A 21,524-nucleotide genomic window follows, 5' to 3' on the forward strand; every position below is an offset into this window, starting at 1 on the left:
CAAGAGACTCCCTCCCCAGACAAATGTGCTTTTATCAGTCTCCATCCAGGCTGCTTCAGATTCCCTTTGAATGTCGCCAGCCTGTACTTTTCGATGTCCTTTCTTTGGGGCTGCCTTTGTATTGCCACAGAATCAGACTCTGAGAAAAACAGGGTACATCTACCAGGACCAGAATGAGTGTTTTCTTTACCAGGGTAGTTCAGTAAAAACTCAATTCTTTCCCTTGCTTGGTATCTCCATGTGGTCCTCCTCTATGCCTAGTCTGCCTGCAGGTAGAAATAACAGAATAGAGAGCTTGGAAAATGTACTTTCATCCTCTATGCTGCATCTGGAGATCACCTGAAACTCCTTATCGATACCAGAGCCATTCATTGGAGAGGATAAACAACAAAATGTCTTTGTTGAATAATCTATATCTGTCTGTTCTGGGAGCAAAGAAGTGATCCTAATTCTACATTCTGGGCCAGTGGCAGCTATCTAGAGCACTGGCATGAAGTCAGGAAGGCAGCTGTGTGACTTTGGGCAAGTCACTTAATGCGGATTGCCCCACATCCAGGACCATCTCCAGTCATCCTGAGTCACATCTGGCCACTGGACCCAGATAGCTCTGGAGGAGAAAGAAGCTTGTGACTCAGTATAGCCCCCCAGCCCTCACTCAATTCCAATTTATGTTCTTGATGTCATGGTCTTCTTCAATAATGAAGGCCAAACACTATTATTACATTCTGAGCCATTCTTTTCTTTGGAAACAGCAAGGCTTTCATTTTTGAAGTTCCTCATCCTCCCTCCCTCCAAGTCACATCAATTAGATAATAGTGGATCCCGTATAGACGGAGGAAGGAAGCAAACCCATATCAATGATGAGCAGTTCTATTTGGGTCTAATAGCTACTCATTCATTCATTCACCAAATATTTATGAGTCAACAATAGCACATGGCTATCAACAAAAATTTGCAAGCTTGGGATATGGAAAAAGAGGAATAGCATCCAGGGATAAATAGATGATGGCGTTGCTGTGAATTGTCTTGGTCAAAATACATCTGGAGTTTTGCAGTCTCTTCTAGATGACAAAATTTAGGAAGGGCATTAATCAGCTAGATGATGTCCCAAGAAGGAACAAGATAGTTAAGAGCCATAATATGCTATATGAAAACCAGTTGGAGGAAATGAAAGCAGTTATTTTAGAGATCCATCAAGATGAGAGAGATGTCTTCAAAAATATGAAAAACTACTGTGTGGTCACAGAGAATAAAGTTAGGAGAAATGCTTGGAGCTTGCAAGAAAGGCAGATTTAGACTTCTCTTTGCATTAAAGCAGCTCCAAATACGACTGCTGAATGAGTCCCCTCTCATTATGTATCTTCAAGATTAGGTGGCTACTTACTGGATAAGCTGCAGGGCTTTGTTTTATTTTTAGGTATGGATTAGTCAAGATGCCTGATGAGGTACTTCTCAACTCTGAAATTTTCAGTGATTCCATCCCCTTTAGGACTCTGGGATTGATGTTGTAGAATAATGATAATTAAGATGTGGCCTCTTTGCAGTTAATTGAGTTTCCAGTTGAGTAGAAAATATAAAGTTGATAAAATATGTGATATGAGAGGGATTAATAATCCTCTAGCTTTGGGGGGAGGAGTGGAGAGGCATCCCTTATAGATGAAGAGATAAGAAAAGGCTTCTTAGAGGAAATAGCATGTCTGGACTTTGTAGAATAGTAATATTTCAACAGGTGAAGGTGTAGCTGAGAATATCTGAAGACACATGATATGGAGATGGGCCTGGAGAACTATCAATAATTTAATTTGGCTGGCATGTAAGATATGTGAACACCAAAAGGCTAAAAATTGTATAATTGAGAGACAACAGGAGTTTAATATCAGTCCATAGAGGTATTAGAACTTAGATTAATTGGTTTGGACTTTATTTAGTAGCCAGTATGGAGCCATTAGAGGTTTAAGAGCAAGAGGGAAAACATTATCAGATATGTAAATTAGGAAGAATCACATTCATTTTCTGGTTTCCTCCCCTAAAGCATGAAAGGGTTGGAGGATATGACCTTAGGGCTCTGAATCTATGCTTCTATATATAACTTATCTGTCAATAATGTATCATCAGCTAGACTGATGGAGGAGAATAGAGACAAGCAGATCACTTAATAGGCAATGGGTTTGGTTGTCCTTCAATTATCAAAGATCAAAATGATTTCTCTCTGTTTGAGACAAATTACAGTGTGGCCAACTATGACTGATCAGACCAATATGAGCTTGAAATACTCTACCCCAAGTCAGGAACAAATAGGGAACGATTGGGGTACTTACTCTAAATTTATGGATATCATTTCCTTTGAGTTGCTTCAATTCTGTCTTCCTCGAAGGCAAGAAATGAAATAGATACCTGTCTTCCAAGTATCAAGGGTTATGAAGAAACATTAGTTGTGTCCTAATTGGCCTCAGAAGGCAGAATGAGGAGATGCAAAGAGAGAAATCAGTCTCCATCTAAGGAAAGGAAGGAAACTCTTCCCTCCAGTTAGACTTTTCCAAAGTGGAAGAGATTACTTTGAAGGGTGGTGATTTCATCCCTAGCTGGAGGTACAAGCAGGCTGTTTGAGCATTTGTTGGTTCTGTTAAAATGTTATTTCTTTTGCATATGGTATGGACCAGATGGCCATGGAGATCCCTTCTAAAAATAAATATATGAGTCTAGTATCCAGAAACACTCAGCATCCCAGAAATACAAACACAGAGAGTAGTTGCTGATGGTCAATGATTAGTAAGGTGGATATGACTGGTGATCAAGGAACAAGGGATTCTGGGATGCTAGTTAGAAATTACTGGCATCGCTGACTAGAATACCCAAACAGCACAGAGAAACAAGTCAGATAAAGATCGGAGAAGCGCTAGAGGACCTGAAGTCCCAATGACAAGCAAGATTAGTAAAAGACAGAAATAAGTGAAGGATGAAAGGAAAAGTAGTTGAAAGCAGAATGGGACATTTCAAATATTCGAATCAGAATAGTTCTACAACGATAGCAATCAAGGTCCAGTGTGGCATGTTTGGTTGTCTAAAGGAGAGTTGGATATTATTGGCTTTCCAAATTACCCATATTCCTTTGTCCTTTTTTTTTTGTTCCTATATATGTTTATCTTCAAAAAAGTTGAAGAAAAAAGTTTTTTTAACTTCCTGTAGACACCTACTATGAAATAAATACCTCTTTAAATAGACACTATTTGGTGTATCTTGTCTTAAAAGAGAAGCCCCAGTTGATACATTCATATCCCAAAACAACAGTTTTAAGCATACCAATGAGAACATACCTGACAATTTTCCTAGCTAGAAGTTTTACACAAAGATGCCATCAGGATTCCAGTTTCTCTACCCAATAATTGGCAGCCTTTGAATTTAGCCCATTTTAAACTGAATTTACAACTCTGGATGTTTCTGAAATAATTTTAAGGGAGAGAATCTGATTATTACATGAGCTATTTTATAACGACAGAAGAAACACTTTGACTACAGGTTAAGTGAGTACATTAAAAAGGAAGACAATTACTTTTAAATGGATTTCTAATGAAATGCTTGTAGGTTCTTAAATTCAGCACAATGCCACGGTACACTTTAAATGAAAATAGTCTCTTGAATTTGAATCTAAAACTGCAGAAGAATATGAAGCCATCGTGTTTCATTAGGCAATAAGTTAGAAGATCTTTGTTTGAATAATCAAGTGTACAAAAATGGGGCAAGGCAGGTGGACGTTTCTATAACCGTCCTTTTAAACTTCTTTCAACTAAAAGTGGCCCTAGTTAGAAAGGTTCCTCGGACCGTATGAATTAGTGTTTGCAGCTTATTATCAGAGTCGGCCATGGTGAATTTCTTTCCTGATGGGTTTTTCTGACATCCTGAACTACAGTCTTGCATACAACTTTCTAAAGTGTTATTTGGAGGAAAGATAAAGTAGTCAAGACATCAAGAATCTACCATTTTCTCGGGGTGGGAATTGCCTCTACCAATGATGATTCTGGTATCATCTACTACCATTGGCTTTACCATCTGCTAGAATGGCAGCACCTTTAGAGCAAGGATGTATCTTTGCTTGTGTTTGCATTCTCATAGCTTATTATAGGGGCAAATCGATGGCACAGTGGATATTGTTCTGATCCTGGAGTCAGGAGGAGCTGAATTCAAGTCCAGCCTCAGGTAACTGAAAATTATTAGCTATGTGAACCTGGGCTGATGGCATTTAATATGTATTTGCTGCCTGCCTACTTTAATAATCTTAGTCTTCTGGAGACTGAGAGAAGGTAAGTAATTAGCTGATAGTCACCAAGTTAGCAAATGTCAGAGACAGAATTTGAACCCAGATCTTTGTCTATCATTGTAGCACTCTAGACACTATTTCAGACTAGCTATCTTTTCTGTCATGTCTAATCATTCATGATGTTTTAGACCTCATTTACTCATGTGCCAAAAGAACTGGTCAATTTGATTATTTTAAGATAAAAATTTATGAAGTGAGTCGTTTCAGGTGGCTAGGTGGTACAGTGGATAGAACAACGGCCCTGGAGTCAGGAGTACCTGGGTTCAAATCCGGTCTCAGACACTTAATAGTCACCTAGCTGTGTGGCCTTGGGCAAGCCACTTAACCCCATTTGCCTTGCCAAAACCTAAAAAAAGAAATGAGTTTTTCCTCAGACAATGCAGTGACCATACTGATGAGTCAACACAAACAAAGGAATTGTACCAAATAATGGTGTTGGGATTTCTCTTTTCATAATTTAGTATGTGTATAATACATATAATTGTGCAATTTGTATTATATTTATATATACATTTTAAAATTATTTGGATATGTTTTAGCAAGTGTATTATTATAAATCCATACAACTTTATATATATATAAACATATATATTACAAGTTTATTGCTTTTATGTTATATGACATAATACATTATATATTTTACAAGTAAAATTACTTATATATAATTATCTCCAAGTAATCATATGAATATATATGTGTGTATATTGAATGTGTGTTTATATATCCAAGCAATTTTACAAGAAAAAAATTAAAATGTTTGTTTTTTCTATTGTATGCGTTTTAAGAAGGAAAAACAAAAGATTGTTTCTTGTTTTTTTATTTTTGCATACAGATTTTGAGGAGAAAGAAATATAGTTTCTTGTTATGAAATATATTAGCACTAATTTTGATTTGTTATTACTTCCTCTGTAGTTTTATGCACTTTCATCAGCAAGAAGCCAATTTTATCAAACCACTCAATAATGATATTTGGTGGCATACCACTCAAGAAATGTAATGTATCTCTGAGCAATAATTAGAAAAGTATTTCAAAATGTGAGGCATAAAGTTAAAACTTTTAAATGATGACTTCATTGTTTCCCCTCCAAAAAAATTTCATTTATACTCAATGACATATAAATGATCCCCCTTGATTTGCAATCATGAGTCATCATCTACTTGCTTCTATCAACCCTTAACTTTATCATTTGCCATATGACTGTTTCTATCTCCACAGTATCTCTTGAATCTAGCCCCTCTCTCTATTCCCTCAGGCAGTGGTTTAATTCAAGTCCCATATCCCTTCTCTTGGACTACTTCAAAACCCTCCTAATTGGTCTCCCTTATTATTGCATATTTCTGATTGCTGTCAAAAAGCAATTTCTATGTACCAGATACTGGGATAAAGGTTAAAGATACAAATGAAGGTCAAAATAGTCCTGGTCTTAATTCCAATAGAGAAGACAACACGAGTATTTGAGATACAGGGTAAATGAAAGTTAATCTGAAAAAAAAAGAAGGAAAAAGAAGAGAGGAAGGACTTTCTGGGGGGCAGGGGGAGAGGAGTAGACTGAGTTGAGTCTTGAAGGAAGACAACAAAAGAAAGAGGATGGAGTAATGGGGTTCAGCATTCTAGAAATGGAACTAACCAAGGCAAAGGTGCAGAGATGGGGAGATGGGATTGACGTCTTTAAGAACTTCCAGGAGACCAGTGTAGCTACATCATAGGGAAGGTGTGGATGGGATTAAGATACAAGAAACTGGAAGGGTAAAAACAGGGCAGGCTTTTTTTAAAGTTGGAGATGGAATTGGGATCTCTTAAAGATCACACCACTCTTAAAAAAATATGAGAGACTAATTCATAAACTTGTAGCTCTCTCTTACTGGAGACATGCAAACAAAATCTACTTGAGTCCACTCCTAGAAGGGTTTGGATTGAACGACTAGCCATTGAGGTCACTTTTGTCTCCATCAATGATTCCGGGATTTTATTATTGTAGACACTTCTTCCATGCCTTCATAGGCAGGGCTGTACAGATACCTCCCAGTGAAGAATCTGGTGGCCCATTCTTTGGTGACAAGTCTCCTAGATTAACGAGGATTCATAATTAAATTACTAGTCAATTCCTAAAACTGCTGCTGTGTCCAAGGCTTTTCCAGTTTGGTAGGTTTTGCTATGCTTCCTTAGTACTGCCTTCCGGAATCCAGGGTCACTTGGCTATCTAAAGGATGACTTTAGCTGAGTCCTTAATGTAATGCAGTAATCCAGGTGTGCACATTTGACTCTGCCTCCCCCTTGCTCTACCAAGGTTATGGTTCTCTTAATCTGCAGACTCACAGAGCTTACTTTCTCTGAGGAATTGGGTTGTTTTGTGTGTGCATTTTTTTTTAGACATCATAACTCTGGTGTTGAATAGCTCGGGGGTATCCTTTCAATTCCCCAAGCAAACATCACAGGTATTCTTAGAGCTCTGAGAAGTGCTGAGAAACGAAAATGGTTGCAAATGTATTGTGTAAAAACTCGATCTAATCGGCCACCAAGCATAAAAGCAGCAAGGCCTCTGTACCCTCTCCTTTTGAACAAATCTGGTAGAAATCCCTGTTAACTAAAAGATTCTCCAGTGTCCCCTGTTCTCTGGAGGGCCATTGGCCCGGCCTTAAATAGTCTCAAGACTGTAGGAAATATTTTATTTATCATTTTGGATCTTGCCAGTGTTTAGAATGTTACCCAGTGAAGGTGTTATACTGGATCAGAATGCTAAACCTGAACTTGGACATGGCTGAACTAGTAGGTCATTAACACTACATTTGCAGCTGAATGGAACTTGTAGGTTCTCATAATCAAGTCCCTAGTTTTTATACTGAAGGGCCAAAGGGTTGAATAGCTTTCCTAAAGTCATTTGAATAGTATAGCACTGGACTTAGACATAGAAAACAATTGAGGGTGAGTCCTGCCTTTGACCCTTACTTGTGGCAATTCTTCTACAAAGTCCTTGCACCTTTTGAAGTCTCAGTGTTTATATCTGAAAAGCAGTGAGCAATATCCATGGTAATAGCAGATAAGGATATTATGAAGATTGAATAAGATAATGCATATAAATGTTTTGCTGATCTTAAAGTCCTGGATAAAGAGTAATTGTTAATGGTATCATTACTGTTATTAATATTTAGCAGAACCAAGAATTATAGCCACATTCTGAGTCTAAATTCAGTGTTCATTCCATTATAGGATATCTGTTTTTATAGTATTTTGTTTAAAAGGAAATTAGTTCAAATTTAGGTGCAAATTAGCTGAGATGAGAAAAAAAGTCAGAGAAGTCAGGAAGAGAATTCCAGACTTGGTAGACAATCAGTGAAAAGACTTGGAGTTAGGAAATGGTGCGGTGTGTGGCAAGTACAGAAAGAAAACCTCCAGATGAATCACAGAGTGAATGAAGAGAGAAAAGATAAGCCAACCAATGTAGAAAGAGGCTAGATTGTCAAGAGTTTGGAAGGGTAAATCAAAGGGTTTATATTCCATTTTGGAAGTAACAGTGAGCCACTAGAGTGGAGGAATGGTAATGTGATTAGAACTATATTTTAGGACCACAATTTTCATGCCTAAATGAAGGATAGACTACAGTGAGTAGAAATTTAAGGTAGGGAGACCAATCAGAAGGAGTATGATAGATATGGAATGATTTCATGAAGGATTGCACCAGAATAGTAGATACATGAGTAGAGAAAAAGAATCTAAATGTTGGGTATATAAAAATTATAAGACTTGGAAATAGATTGGAATTGGGGGTGGGGGATAAGGCATCAGTGAGGAGTCAAAAAATGGTTCCCAGCCTGCCTAACAGGGAGTATAATGACGGGGAAAATAAGAAAGTTCAGAAGAGAAGATGATTTAAGGAGGAAGAAAGGAAATTCTTTTTTTTGAGCATTTGTTCAAAATTTTTACAATACAAACAATTCAAGACGTCTACTGGAAAAGTTGGTGATGTGATAATGGAAGGTGAGGAGAAATGATTAGTGCAAGGTAAATCTTTATGAGAATCAACTGTTAAAGATGATAACTGAGTATATGAAAACTGATAAAATAACCAATCAAGATAGTATAGAGGGAGAATAGAAAGAAGCCTAAGACAAACTCTTGTGGGGGGATACTCAAAAAAGGATGGGGTGAGGGGCTGGCAGGTGAGGCAGAGCTGAATTTCATCCACTTGGCAGAACTGAATTTCATCCTTATGTATCAAGTGTATGGGCTCAACCTGTTGCAGAGGTGAGATTCAGTTCTGCCTCCCTCCCTCCACATGCCCCTGATTCACACTTAGTGACCAGTACCTGAAGGAAGAACCTGCAAAGGAGAATAGCCACACAAATAGTAGAATCAGAAGAGAACGGTGTCACAAAAATCTAGAGAGGAGAGATTATCCAAGAGAAAAGAGAACTGATAATGTTAAAGGCTGCAAACAGGTCAGGAATAGGGGTTGAGAAATCTTTCATTATATTTGGAACTTACAAGGCCATTGGTAATTTCAGCTGAATGTTAAAATCAGAAGAATCTAGAAGGGGAAGGCACTAAATGTAGATGACTTTGTCAAGGAATTTAGACATGAAAGGCAAGAGAGATGTAAACCAATAGCTACAAAGATACTTGGATTATATGAAAGTTTTTTATTTTGGTTTTTTAAGCATGTGGGGAGGGGAATATGTGCATGTTAATAGATAACAAAAAGAAGCCAATAAAAGAAAGATATTTATCCTATAGTTGGAGTTTTCTGGAATGAACTGTCCTAAATGGTTTTTGAGATCCCTTCAGATTTTCAAATCCTCTAATTCTATAATTTAACCAATTCTAAATTTACCTAAGTCTGATGAAGTCATCTGCACTCCACCCCAACCAGTCTCTTGCTTGCTGCCTGAAAGATCTGTAATAAGGCAAACCTGTCAGAAGTGTCTTTTTCTCTACAGAGATGTTGTTGGTTGGTCACTCTTCAGTCATGTATGACTCTTCATAACCCCATTTGGGGGTTATCTTGGCAAATATACAGAAGTAGCTTGCCATTTCCTTCTCCAGCTCATTTTATAGCTGAAGAACTGAGACAAATTATAAAAGTCATGGAAATTACTTACCCAGGGTCTCACAGTTTTTAATTGTTTAAATTCAAATTTGAACTCAGGAAGAACCAGCACTCTGTATATTTTACCACCTCAATGTTTTAGTATGTTGGGCACACACTATATCCATCATTTAATGTTGGTCAGTTCTTAACCTGACCCTTCCCTTCTTTTATGAAGCCAGAGAAGAACAGACAATCTCCCCCTGCTGAAAGCATGTCTGTCCTTACTACAGTGTGATGCAATGTGGCCCACCAGAGGGACGCTAGGATTGATATCTAAAGGATGTTCCTTCAAATCCCTATCTCTGATTTTCTACTTATGTGACTTGGAGAAAATTACTTCTCTTGCCTCAGATTCTTCACCTATTAAAAAAAAGAAAATGGATGAACAATTGTATCCATGTATGTGTATTTTATGAAACGTGCATACACGTAAATGTGCAGAATATGCACATCTATTAATATGCCCTTATTTTCATGTGTATATAAATATGATATTTATAAAGCACTTTCATCTATATAAATGTCTATATATCCATTATGTATTATAGATAATCTAGCAACAAAAGGAAGAATGTCTTTCTCTGTCCTCCCATATTACTTAATTTTTCTCTTAAACTCTTAGCGTCTGCTCTGTTTTAGTTATTAACAAGTTATTTTACATTTAATTTCCAGGATTGCATGGGTGTACATTTATATATGTCTATATACATGCATATAGCATGTGTATATTTATACCTCTCTGTTTATATGTGCACATATCGTTATTTACATATATCGAGACATACATGCCTATATAATATATATATGTACAATATCCTTGCCTTATCTCTGTTATAAGATCACATGCTGTAGAAAGGAAGAGACCACTTCTTAAGTATCTTATTGTCTTTTTTTACACTTAGGAATGTGTAATATTCTACACATAATAACCATTTAATAAATTGTGAACTATCTGCCCTGCTTTAGCTCCTGATACTTGTAGAGGAGTCCAAATTTAGTTCTGGGACTCCCAGGATATCTGCTTCTGAGTATCTTCTGCCAGAGAAGTGAGTACTAGAATACTCCTAAGGTTACAAATAAGCATATTGAGTTATGGAACAGCAGCTTCTCACTTTATTTCAAGAGTACATCCCCCCCCATTGAACCTCAGAAATCATTTCCAAAACCCAATTCTGATAGTCTCATCTAAAAGACAAAAACATTTTTCTCCTTTTTGTTTTGCTGTAAAGCTGTGTGACTCAGTAGTCAACCCTCAGTAGTAGAAACCCAGGCTTCTATTTCTCCTGCTAGCTCCCTATACATAGTTTGTACAGTCTTAGCAATGCCATCTCTGACTTAAGAACAGACTATTAAATGAACAGTGTGAACATTTATACTTAGAAATTTGGCTATATACATATATAAATATATATATATATATGTATGTATTAGGGTTTGTTTATTATTTTCTTGATTATCTAGACTTAAGAAAGTGATGGATACAGCGCAGATTACATGTTATCATGCATCCCCTCCCCACCAAGGTTATTGTTAAACATTTTACTAGCCTGGCAGATAGTAGGCACTTAAGAAAAACCTATTCTCTTCCTCCTTCCCCTGGATGCAACTGTCTCCACCTCTGCAGTCTCTTCCTCTGATTCCTCCTAGGATTGCCATTTCAAGGAGAGTACTCAAGCTAGCCATGCTTTCTTTCCTCTATAGGATGAACGCTTGACTTTGTACTTTTACTGACATGCGCCAACAAAGGTACCCCTAAAATAGCAACTAAAAATATCATCCTAACCAGAATGATCACTTTTTCCTAGCTTCTCCATTCATTGTTCATAGGGTGACAATTCATATGCTGTGCCATTTTTGGTGTGATGTTTCCTATCATTAAACATATAACTTTGATTCTAAAGTATATTCAATTACAACACAAAACTATTTAGTCTCAGGGTCCACACTGTGTTTCTCATGTAGCATGGTCCTAATCTCAGAACAAAGAGATGTTATATTGCAAAGAATACTGTAACACTCACATACCATGGCCTTTAGGGATGCTATAACTTGGATGACACTTTGCTTGGAGTTCACACCTTCTTATATATTAGAGAATTCACACTGGGAAGAAATCTTGTTGATGTAATGAGTGAGGGAAGCCTTGGTCAGAGCTCACATCTTATTTGCCAGGAAACAGTTCTCATTATTACCACTGGTTAAGGCCACTGGGTCAAGGCAATGATGATTTTTGGTGAGATTGAGGTGGAGGCCAGTGGTTTCTAAAAGAGAAACCAGGTTGTTAACATGGTAGGTTTCAGAATTCCTTCCCACTCCATAGATTCCTTCATTCCCCAGTTTCAGGTTCCAATGATTGTTTGCCATCTTTTTTTGTCTTTTTGGCTTGGTCATTGCAAGGTCAGAATAGCAATTTTACTAGGGAAACGATGTATTTCCTCAGTATTCATCCAGGTTTCTCCTTGAGAAATGAATTCAGAATGGGGGGAAGAAAGGAAAAGGAATCTCTAGGATCTAATGATAAGAACAGGTTTCCAGGAATTCTTCTCTTGCCATCTTAGACATTTGGAATGGAATGATTCTTCACAAAATCCTGTGTTATGAAGAAAAGTTTGTCTGGATCTGTAGAGATCAGCAAATATGTGAACAGCTCTTAAGGATTCAGAGTCTTCTTCCTGGTGAGGCACAAAGTGCTCAGGATATGGGACTTTTACTGGGTCTTGAAAAATCATAGATTTACAGTTGAACTGCAAAGCCCAATAGTTCGTTCCTCCCCTCATTTTGAAAATTTGGAAACTAGAGAGCAGAGATATTCAGTAATTTGGCCAAAGTCATTAGGAGCAAAAAGAGGAAAAGTTGGTTTAAATCCAGGTCTCCTGGTTCCAAATCTAACACACTCTTGACTCCACCATAAGAATTGTTTCAGTCAATTTTCCATCATATCTGACTCTTTGTAAACCCTTTGAGGCTTTCTTGGCAAAGGTACTGGAAGGGTTTGCTATTTTCTTCTCCAGATCATTTGAAAAGAAAGGCAAATAAAGTTAAGTGAATTGCCCATGGTCACACAGCTAGCAAGTGTCTGAGACTGGATTTGAACATAGCAACATGAGTTTTATTGACTCCAAATCAAGTGTTCAATAATGCTGCCCTTGGATCTAATTATGGAAGGATGTTAATAGAGGCAAGCTTTGACTTGGGGAGATATTTGTTCATAAGAGAAAGTGTCTTTACATTTGTAAGTGTGCTCTGGTTTACTCTTCATGGTAAGGGGATAGGAAGAGTAAGACAGAGATAGGGATTGAATCTATAATGATCTCTTTGTTATGGGGAACTCATGGATAAGGGAACTCCCTCTCCCAAAACCAGTCAGCACATTCCACATCATATAAGCTTAGCAAGTTGCCAAGAGCACCAAGAAGTTAGACAATTTTTCTAGTGTGTCTCAGTTAGTAGTTCTCAGAAATGCAACCTGAGTTCAGATCTTTTTTGATACCAAGGCCAGCTCCCTGTTCATCATAACATGTTGTCACATCTTTAGGGCTTTATTGTACAGTGGAAAGAATATGAATTCCTTAATTCTCAGGTTCAAATCTCCCCCTCTGACACTTTACTATTTGTGATTCTTTCAACCAACCAATGACTCAGTTTCTGCATATGTAAAATGAAGCAAGCTGAACTAAATGTGCTCTAAAATCATTTATACTTGGTTTTATAATCCTATGACCTTGACTTCCCTTGAGGCCGGATTTTCTCATCTGTAAAATGAGATGCTTGGACTAGAGGACTTCAGGGCCTTCCAGGTCTCAGTCACTTTCCTCTGATCACACCAGAAAGGCATTCATCAGCATTGTGAGGGTGAGGGTTCCTCATTCAACTCGTGCTAATCTTTAATAAAGAGGCTTCTTATTCAAAGTCAGAAGACCTAAGTTCAAATTCCAGTTTTGTTCTTTGCTACTTGTGCATCAGGTAACCTACTGCATAGGGGACCAGACTTGGATTCAAGAAAACCTAGGTTCAAATCCAGTCTCCAACATTTAGTTACCGTGTGACCTTGGGCAAGTCACTTGACCTGTCTACTACAGTTTCCTCATCTATAAAACTGGGGTAAGGGGCTGGAGTGGGGGGTGGGGGTGGGGAATATGTACTTCAATGAAGTTATTGTGAAATTCTGATTAGTTCATCTATGTAAAATACTTTACAAATTTTGACGTGTTTCATAAAAGTTGAGTATTTCTGCGCTGTGGCTGTAATTGTTTGTTCCCTCATCTATTAAATAAAGAAGTTGGAGGTTGATTCCAACTGTGAATTCTATGATATTCTCACATAATTGCCAATTCAGGGCTTCCTATTCCTCTTAAAAATAGGGAAAAGCCCCTAGCGTGGTCATGCTGTTTTCTGAAAGATTAAAAAAAAGATTTGACCTGGAATACAGCCTTACTCTCTACCAAAGGTTGCGCTGTAGCAAAATTGTGTCTACCCCCTGGGTGCTCGCCCAGGGAGAAAGGTAACTGACCTTTTGAGCATTTTGCTCCTGTCAAATGATGCCAGTATTGAATTACCTAGTGTACAATGTCCCACCATTGTGATCTGATTTGATTCTTCCCTGTGGCATAAGCTTTTGATAGTTAGTTCTCTCTGACTTTTCTCTCCCAAAAGAAACCTGCTATATATTCTGCTCATTGAGAGATTTGGGAAGTAGCCCATCTCCAATGTCATTGCTTCCAGACCTCACTGATTGGACCTCATTTTCATAATGTTAGATACTTAATATTTATTAGCATTTAAAAGGGATATTAACTTCAAAGATATAAGCAAGAAAAAAGTACACCTATTTATCCCCAACATTTTAGGGTTCATGGAATGTCAGAGCTATAAGAGATAGTAGAGATCACCTTGTCCAATCCCTTCCTCAAATGAATAAGGAAACTGAGATTCAATGAAATGCAGGATTCATCTAAATTTCTTTTTTAATCATATAAATATTTCATTTATTTTCCAAATAAATACAATGGTAATTTCTACTATTTTTTGTAAGGTTTTGAATTTTACAAATTTTTTTCTCCTTCCCTCCTCTCCCTCCTTCCTCTCCCTCTTCCTTTCCCCCAACAAAAGGAACTCTGATATAGTCTTTACATTTGCTTCCATGATATGCATAGATCCAAACTGAATATGTTGAGAAAAGAAACAGATACAAATGGAAGAAAGAAAACAGAGATAGGAAAATTACATAATACATACAGCAGCTTTTAAAAACTGAAAATAATAATCTTTGGTCTTCATTTAAACTCCACAGTTCCTTCTTAGATACAGATGGCATTCTCCATCACAGATCCCTAAAACTTTCCCTGATTATTGCACTGATGGAGTGAGCAAGTCCATCAAGTTTGATTATCAGCCCATATTGCTGTTTATGGTGAACAATATTTTTGTAACTCAGCATCAATCCATGCAAGTCTTTCCAGGCTTTTCTGAAATCCCATCCCTCATGGTTTCTTATAGAACAATAGCATTCTATCACATCCATATACCACAATGTGTTCACCCATTCCCCAATTGATGGGCACCCCGTCAATTTCCACTTATTTCCCACAGAGCTGCTATGAATAGTTTTGTACATGTGTGATTCCCCCCACCCTGCTTTTCATGACCTCTTCAGGGTATAGACCCAGTAGTGGTATTGCTGAATCAAAGGCTATGCACACTTTTATTGCCCTTTGGGTATAGTTCCAAATTGCTCTCCAGAAAGGTTGGGTCAATTCACAGCTCCACCAGCAATAAATTAGTGTCCTAGATTATCCACATCCTGTCCAACATTGATTATTATCTTTCTGGTCATGTTGGCAATCTGAGAGGTGTGAGGTAGTCCTATCTAAATTTCAAATAACCAGCTATACTTTTCTTTCAACATCAGAGAAGGCCAGCCTTAAAAAAATCCATAGCTTCATTAATTCAGTAAACATTTAAGAGGTTACAGTTAAGAAGCTACAAGAGGCACTGACATTCCCTCCTCTGTACAATTTTGTTCTCTGGGGTGAATAAGCTGATTCTTATAGTAGACTTCCTAAATGACATTGGCTTCACCAAAATAACATCCAAATATGGCATGAATGTTGGTTGAGTTCTTATCTCAGCTACCATTGACTGTATCCCAAAAGAGCACTGCTGGACACTTGGGATAAGGGTGCTCGCTGTCTATCATGCTCTAACTTTTAACTATCAGATTTCTGGAGGTCCACTCTTTGACATTTTGAAACTCATAAAGTCAGAGTCTCCAGATTGGTCTCCATTGACTTTAATGAAATGAGCTCAGGAGGAGATATGGTGGAAAAATAACCAAAAATGTTTTCATGAGACTACATGACCTCAGAGTCTAGGGAGAAGACTCAGACTTCTCTCCTTACAGTGTTATCTTCCAGTGGACTATAAGCAAAGGAGTCTAACTATCAGAACAGAATCAAAGTGAAAATGGTGGAGGGCAAAGCTGACTCAAAATTTTCTGAATATCTCTGCCCGATGCCAATCAGGGAACCTATTTACCACCAGATCAGGTGATCAAAATCAATTAGCAAGTGTCTACACCTGTTCCCATTTTTCCAAGGTATTTGCATTACAAATCAGAGTTACCCTTTTTCAGAAGCATCTACTAGCCACTTCTACATAGACTTTGATGAGGTTCTCTGGGGTTGTGTTATACAAACAAAAGTGGTGATCTGTTAAATATAAAAGAGATGTTCTGATTGCTTGGAAAACAATAAAATAAATTATCCAATTTTTAATGTGAGCATTTACCCCTTGGGAATTGCAAATGCTACTAATAAAGAGTTGATTTATTGTTTTAATTGCCTAGATTGAGAAAAGTGATGGATAAAATGTAAAGAATGCTAATCAAACTTTTAAATGTTTCATGCATACATTCTTCCCTCTCCCCCCTCCATTCTGATGATACCTGTCTTCCAATATTTCAGAATGTCGTCAGATATTCCTGATTCTATTGCTAAAACTTCTCTTCAGGTCTAACTATCCAATGACCCCTCCCTTCAATTTCAAACTTAATAATCTCTTGCCTAAACTATTGCAACAAGCTAATTAGACTCAGAGAGTCACTGATTTAGATGTGGAGAAAATCTTCAAAATCATCTGGTCCACGTCCTTCTTTTGAAGTCCCAACCACTACTTTTATATTCTCACCCAAAGGACCCACAATTGAGCCTCAGATCAATCCCAGGAACAAAAGTACCTAAAACTACCCCAGATCTGCCCCTCAGATTCTTTGTTCACAACAAACTTACACTGTGATTGAATGAAGTGTATAATGCAAGCAGGAGCTCTTGGCTCTCTAGTTCACTGATAAGAACCATGAGGATCCATTGGAACAAAGATTGTCTTTTTGTCTCTTTTTGTACTCCCCCATCACTTATCAATTATAATTGACAATATAAATATAAATGACAATCAAAATTAGAGAATTTTAATATTTAATGAATGTTTTACAATAAATAATATTATATATAATATTCATATATACTATGCAATGTTTATAATATAAAGAATAATAAAATAAACTTCTATTTATAATAAATATATTATAAATAAAATAAATAAATTTATAATAAATAAATTTTATAATATCAAAGTAATGAATTGAATGAATGAATGAACATTTGAATGAAGTTATGGATATTAATATTGGCCTTCACTGATGCTGAATGGAAAATGTAACTAGTTATTTGAAATTTAGATGAATCCTGCATTTCATTGAATCTCAGTTTCCTTATTTATGAAAGGAAGGGATTAGGCAATGTGGTCTCTAATATTTCTTATAGTTCTGACATTCCATGACTTTGTGGACCAATTGGAATGCATACTGAATGAATGGTGATACCAATAAAGGAATTCAATATCACCATTGCATTTTTTTAGGATGTCAAAGTATTTTATAATTATAAAAGAATTTTTCCTCAAAAATAAGTGAAAATAAGTAAGAGGATCCTGATTTTTAAATTGCATCCATGACTAAACTCATTTGGGTAGTTAATAAAAGGCTTCTCTGAGATATGTGCAAATATGACTATAGTCTGATGATCAAAGGAAAGCACTCAGGGCTTCTATGTAAATCCCTTCTTTCAGGCAACGGGTTGATGAAGACAGGGCATTAAAAAAAGAATAATTTATCTAACTCAAGTTCCGCAGGTAAATGGTCACACAATCTAAGCCAAAATAATAACTAGCAATTCAGGTGGTTTGGAAGCTGGAGCGGGCTCATTGTTGTCTCGGTGGGCATTCATGTGCAAAGTATGTGGATAGTAATTGGCATTCTCTTAAACTATTATGCTCCATGACCATCTGGGGGAGAGCAGTTAGGATAAATAGAACCAAAAAAAACCATTTAGGGAAGCTTTTTTTTAAGAAAAGAAAGAAAAATGTTAGCATAGTCGGTCCTGCCTGTTGCTACCTTAGAATCACCAACATATCGGGGTAAAGGGGAATTCTAATTATTTTATCTTTGCTCATAGTGGTATGTTTTCCACAGTTCTGAGGATGGAAGTTTTCTGAACATCTCCCTTGGAAATATAATACAGAAAATTTTGGAATTCCAAAAATGTCTCCACATTTTACCAGTTTACTCCCATAGAGCAATTTTATAATAATAATTTATGTAACATTGGCATTTTTATTGTTAACACAGTTGGGCAAAATTATGATGGAAATATGTGTGTGTGTGTGTGTGTGTGTTTGTGTATATTCATGTATGCACGTATTTAAGGACTGCATCCAGAAGAGGGTCTAGCATCACAGCCATTGTACTTGCTTCATTCCTCCAAAGGAAGATTCTGATGGAAGTCCAATATTTTCTTCATTTCTTAAAGAATGAGGTGATATCCTGTCATTGGTCATGCCCCCAAAGTCTCTTATTTTCATTTCCTTGTAACATTTTGTAGAAGTGAAAGTTGATGTAGTTTAAAAGTAAGTGTGAGTTTTTGGTCCAAATTTTCTGAAATCCTTCATAAATTAATTTCTCCAGTCCTTTTTCTCAACTCCTCATTTTCTTAAATACTTTGGTCAGATGTATCCCAGGGAACACAGTGATTCAGAGTCAAACCACTAGGCTAGGTCAAACCACTCAAAGTAGTTTATTTGTTGATGCAATCTTTAGCATTTATCAGAGAATGGAGATTCTAGAAACCTCCTGAGAATGCCTACATAGTGACAAAATAATGGGTGAATTCAGTCAATTTGGTAAGGAAAAAAGGAAAGGCTTCTTAAATCAATTAGTTCTGCTTACTTCACCAAATAACCATTATATTGATTTAATTAAAATTAATTTGTGTTTGTTTTCGATTTTGCTGTTGTACTATTATTTAAATGAGTCCTGGTTTGTTGTCTCCAGAACAATAATATGTATGTTTCTATAGAATATTTATATATATATATATATAATATATATAAAATACATAATTGTATAATACAAATGTTAATATATTATAGAAAGGAATACAATAGTAGATGGTATAATACTTTAAGGATTGCATACTGCTTTACCACTATTATCATATTTTATCCTTACAGAATAATGGTGAGGTATAGGTGCCATGATTATCCTCATTTTACAAACTTGGAAGTAATGAGCAGTTTGGTGACTTGTCTAGGGTCATACAACTATTAAGTGTCTGAGGCCAGAGGCAAACATCAATCTCCTTGACTGAAATTACTGCCCTCCATTTACTGAGTCACCTAGAGAGGTCATGTAGACCTGCAGTTGGGGAGACCTGAATTCAGATCCAGTCTCATACACTAACTGGCTAGATGGCCCTAGACAATTCTTTAAACTTCTCTCTGCCTCAATTTCCCCATCTGTAATGTAGGGAGAATAATACACTTATCTCACATTGCAAGACACCAAGGAGATCATATTAAATGCATTTTGCAACCCTTAAAGGTCTCTATGAATATTAGCTATTGTTTCTTCACTTATTTCTTTGGACTCCTTAATATCAATGGTGCCAAACTCACAATGATGTGTTTTTCAAATGAGATAATCTATTTACTTTTCTATATTTACATGGGCCCATGGGGTCTCTCTCTGAAGAGGCTAAGGGGACTGGTTCCTTTTTGCCTTTATATCCTGAGTAATATTAAATATCTAAGTGCACTTTTAATGCAATTGATTGATTGGCCAATTGAATGGACAAATATAAAGATCTTTGCGAACTTTTAAAAATACTCAAAATTATTAATATTGTCATTATTCACTAAATGATCTTTGATGATCAGAAATTGAATGCTCCTTAACCTGAATGTCATAGAATCATAGGTCTAAAGCTGGGAGAGACTTCAGGTCATCCTGTTTACAAATGAGAAAAGTGAGAACCAGGGTGATTAAATAATTTGCCAGAGATTAAAGTAAATTGCAAGCATCAGAGATGGGATTGAAAGTCAGGCTCTCCTACCACCACCACCCCCAGGTCCAGATACAGTTCTGTTTCCTCTGTACCAGCCTGAAGACTATTTATGAGACCACTGTGACATACAGTGGAAAGGAAAGTCACTGGACTTTGAGTCATATTCAAATTCTCTCCCTACCTCTGGATATTCATGTGACCTTGAGCAGGACAAAACACTTGTCAGGACCACAATGCCCTTATCCCTGCAATGAGGGGGGTTGTATTAGATGACCTGCAACTTTCCCTTGAGTTACTAAAAATTATTGTGATTAGATCATCTCTATTGATAAAGGAAAAATCAAGGGGAGATGTATCAGAGGTGATAACTCTCAAAACCATATCAGTAATAAAAAAAAGATTAGTTGTTTTGGTTTGGTTTGGTTTGGTTATGATTACCAAAGCATAATTTGATCCAACTTCTCATTCTCTCTGCCTTGGTGACCAGAGAAGCTCATGAGAGGTGCCTCAAGGTCACAATGGTATCCTTTGCCTTTCTTCACAAGATTTGACCAGTGGCTGGTGTTTATATACTGGTATGTGCCAGCTCAAATAGATTAGCTTCTTGTAATTCTTTCCTCCACTTTTCCTTTCCCCAGAGGACACATCTATATCAAGGATTTGTCTAATTACTGAGTATGTGAAGAATAGAAATTTGTTAGGCAACCCTTGTTCTCACTGTCAGAACCGTTCAAGAGCTCGATACCAGCTCTATCATCCATCTCTTGTTTACCCCTACATCAAAAACAGATCAAAGAAGCAAAGATTGGTGGCCACAAAGGCAGCAACTTCCTAGCAGATCACACATGCTGTGGATCAGAGGAAATATTGTGCCATTTCTTTAGGGCTGACATTGAAACGACATTGTAATCCCGGCCATCTGTCTTCCTTCTCTAGATGTCGATGAATGTGCAGTAGTGAACGGTGGCTGCCAGCAGAGCTGCATTAACACTGAGGGCTCCTTCTACTGTGAATGTGATATGGGATACAGACTCCATGCTGATGGACGCACCTGCATAAGTGAGCTAAATATTAGAGCCAGCTTGAAACCCTTTCCAATGAAAATCGACCTAGCCACGTGGGGGCCCTGAAGGAAGACTTGTTCTCGAAAAGAAAAAACCTCTATAGAATCCATCAGTACTTCACAAATACAATTCTACTTCTTGGTCTCAAAAAAATAGATGGTCTCTAAAAGGCAACGATCTCCATGGGATTTCTAAATGATCTTTTTCTTTTAAATTGCTCATCTGAAAGGTGTGACTTGGTCAAAATGGTGTTGAATCAGAAGCTATAGAAAACCTGCCTAATGGACTGTAGAGTATGATAGTAGCACTATTTCTGTGACTTCTACTTTTCATGATTTGAAGACTGAGAACTTGGGTTCAGATTCTACCCTGTTATTTCTTGTGAGATCTTGGAGAAGTCATATCCTCTCTGGAACTCTGATAATATTATCAATGGTATTAAACATAACCTCTCACTGATTAGCAGTGACCAGCAGCTAAGTTTCCCTTACCCCAGTTTGAACATTGGAAGAAAGCTGAGGATTTTCCCTACTTCAAAAAGCAAGGCAAGGCAGAGAATCAGACAAACTGATTTCAAATCCTGTATTAGACATATCCTAGCTGTGTAACCCAGGTCAGATCATCTAACCTCCTTTAAACCTTCATTTCCTCATCTATAAAT

At 37.1% G+C, this 21,524-nt stretch overlaps 1 protein-coding gene across 1 annotated transcript in view; it reads left to right on the plus strand.

Moving 5' to 3' along the window:
- The window catches only part of LOC141492102 (EGF-like and EMI domain-containing protein 1), a 463,938-nt gene extending 443,009 nt beyond the window's left edge, over positions 1–20,929 (plus strand). Inside the window, exon 5 of the mRNA XM_074192727.1 lies at positions 20,736–20,929. Coding sequence (XP_074048828.1) covers positions 20,736–20,929 — 194 coding nt within the window. The remainder of the gene's footprint in view (positions 1–20,735) is intronic.
- Positions 20,930–21,524: the final 595 nt, after the last annotated feature.

This window comes from Macrotis lagotis, chromosome 6, assembly GCF_037893015.1.
Source record: "Macrotis lagotis isolate mMagLag1 chromosome 6, bilby.v1.9.chrom.fasta, whole genome shotgun sequence".
NCBI lineage: Eukaryota > Metazoa > Chordata > Mammalia > Peramelemorphia > Peramelidae > Macrotis > Macrotis lagotis.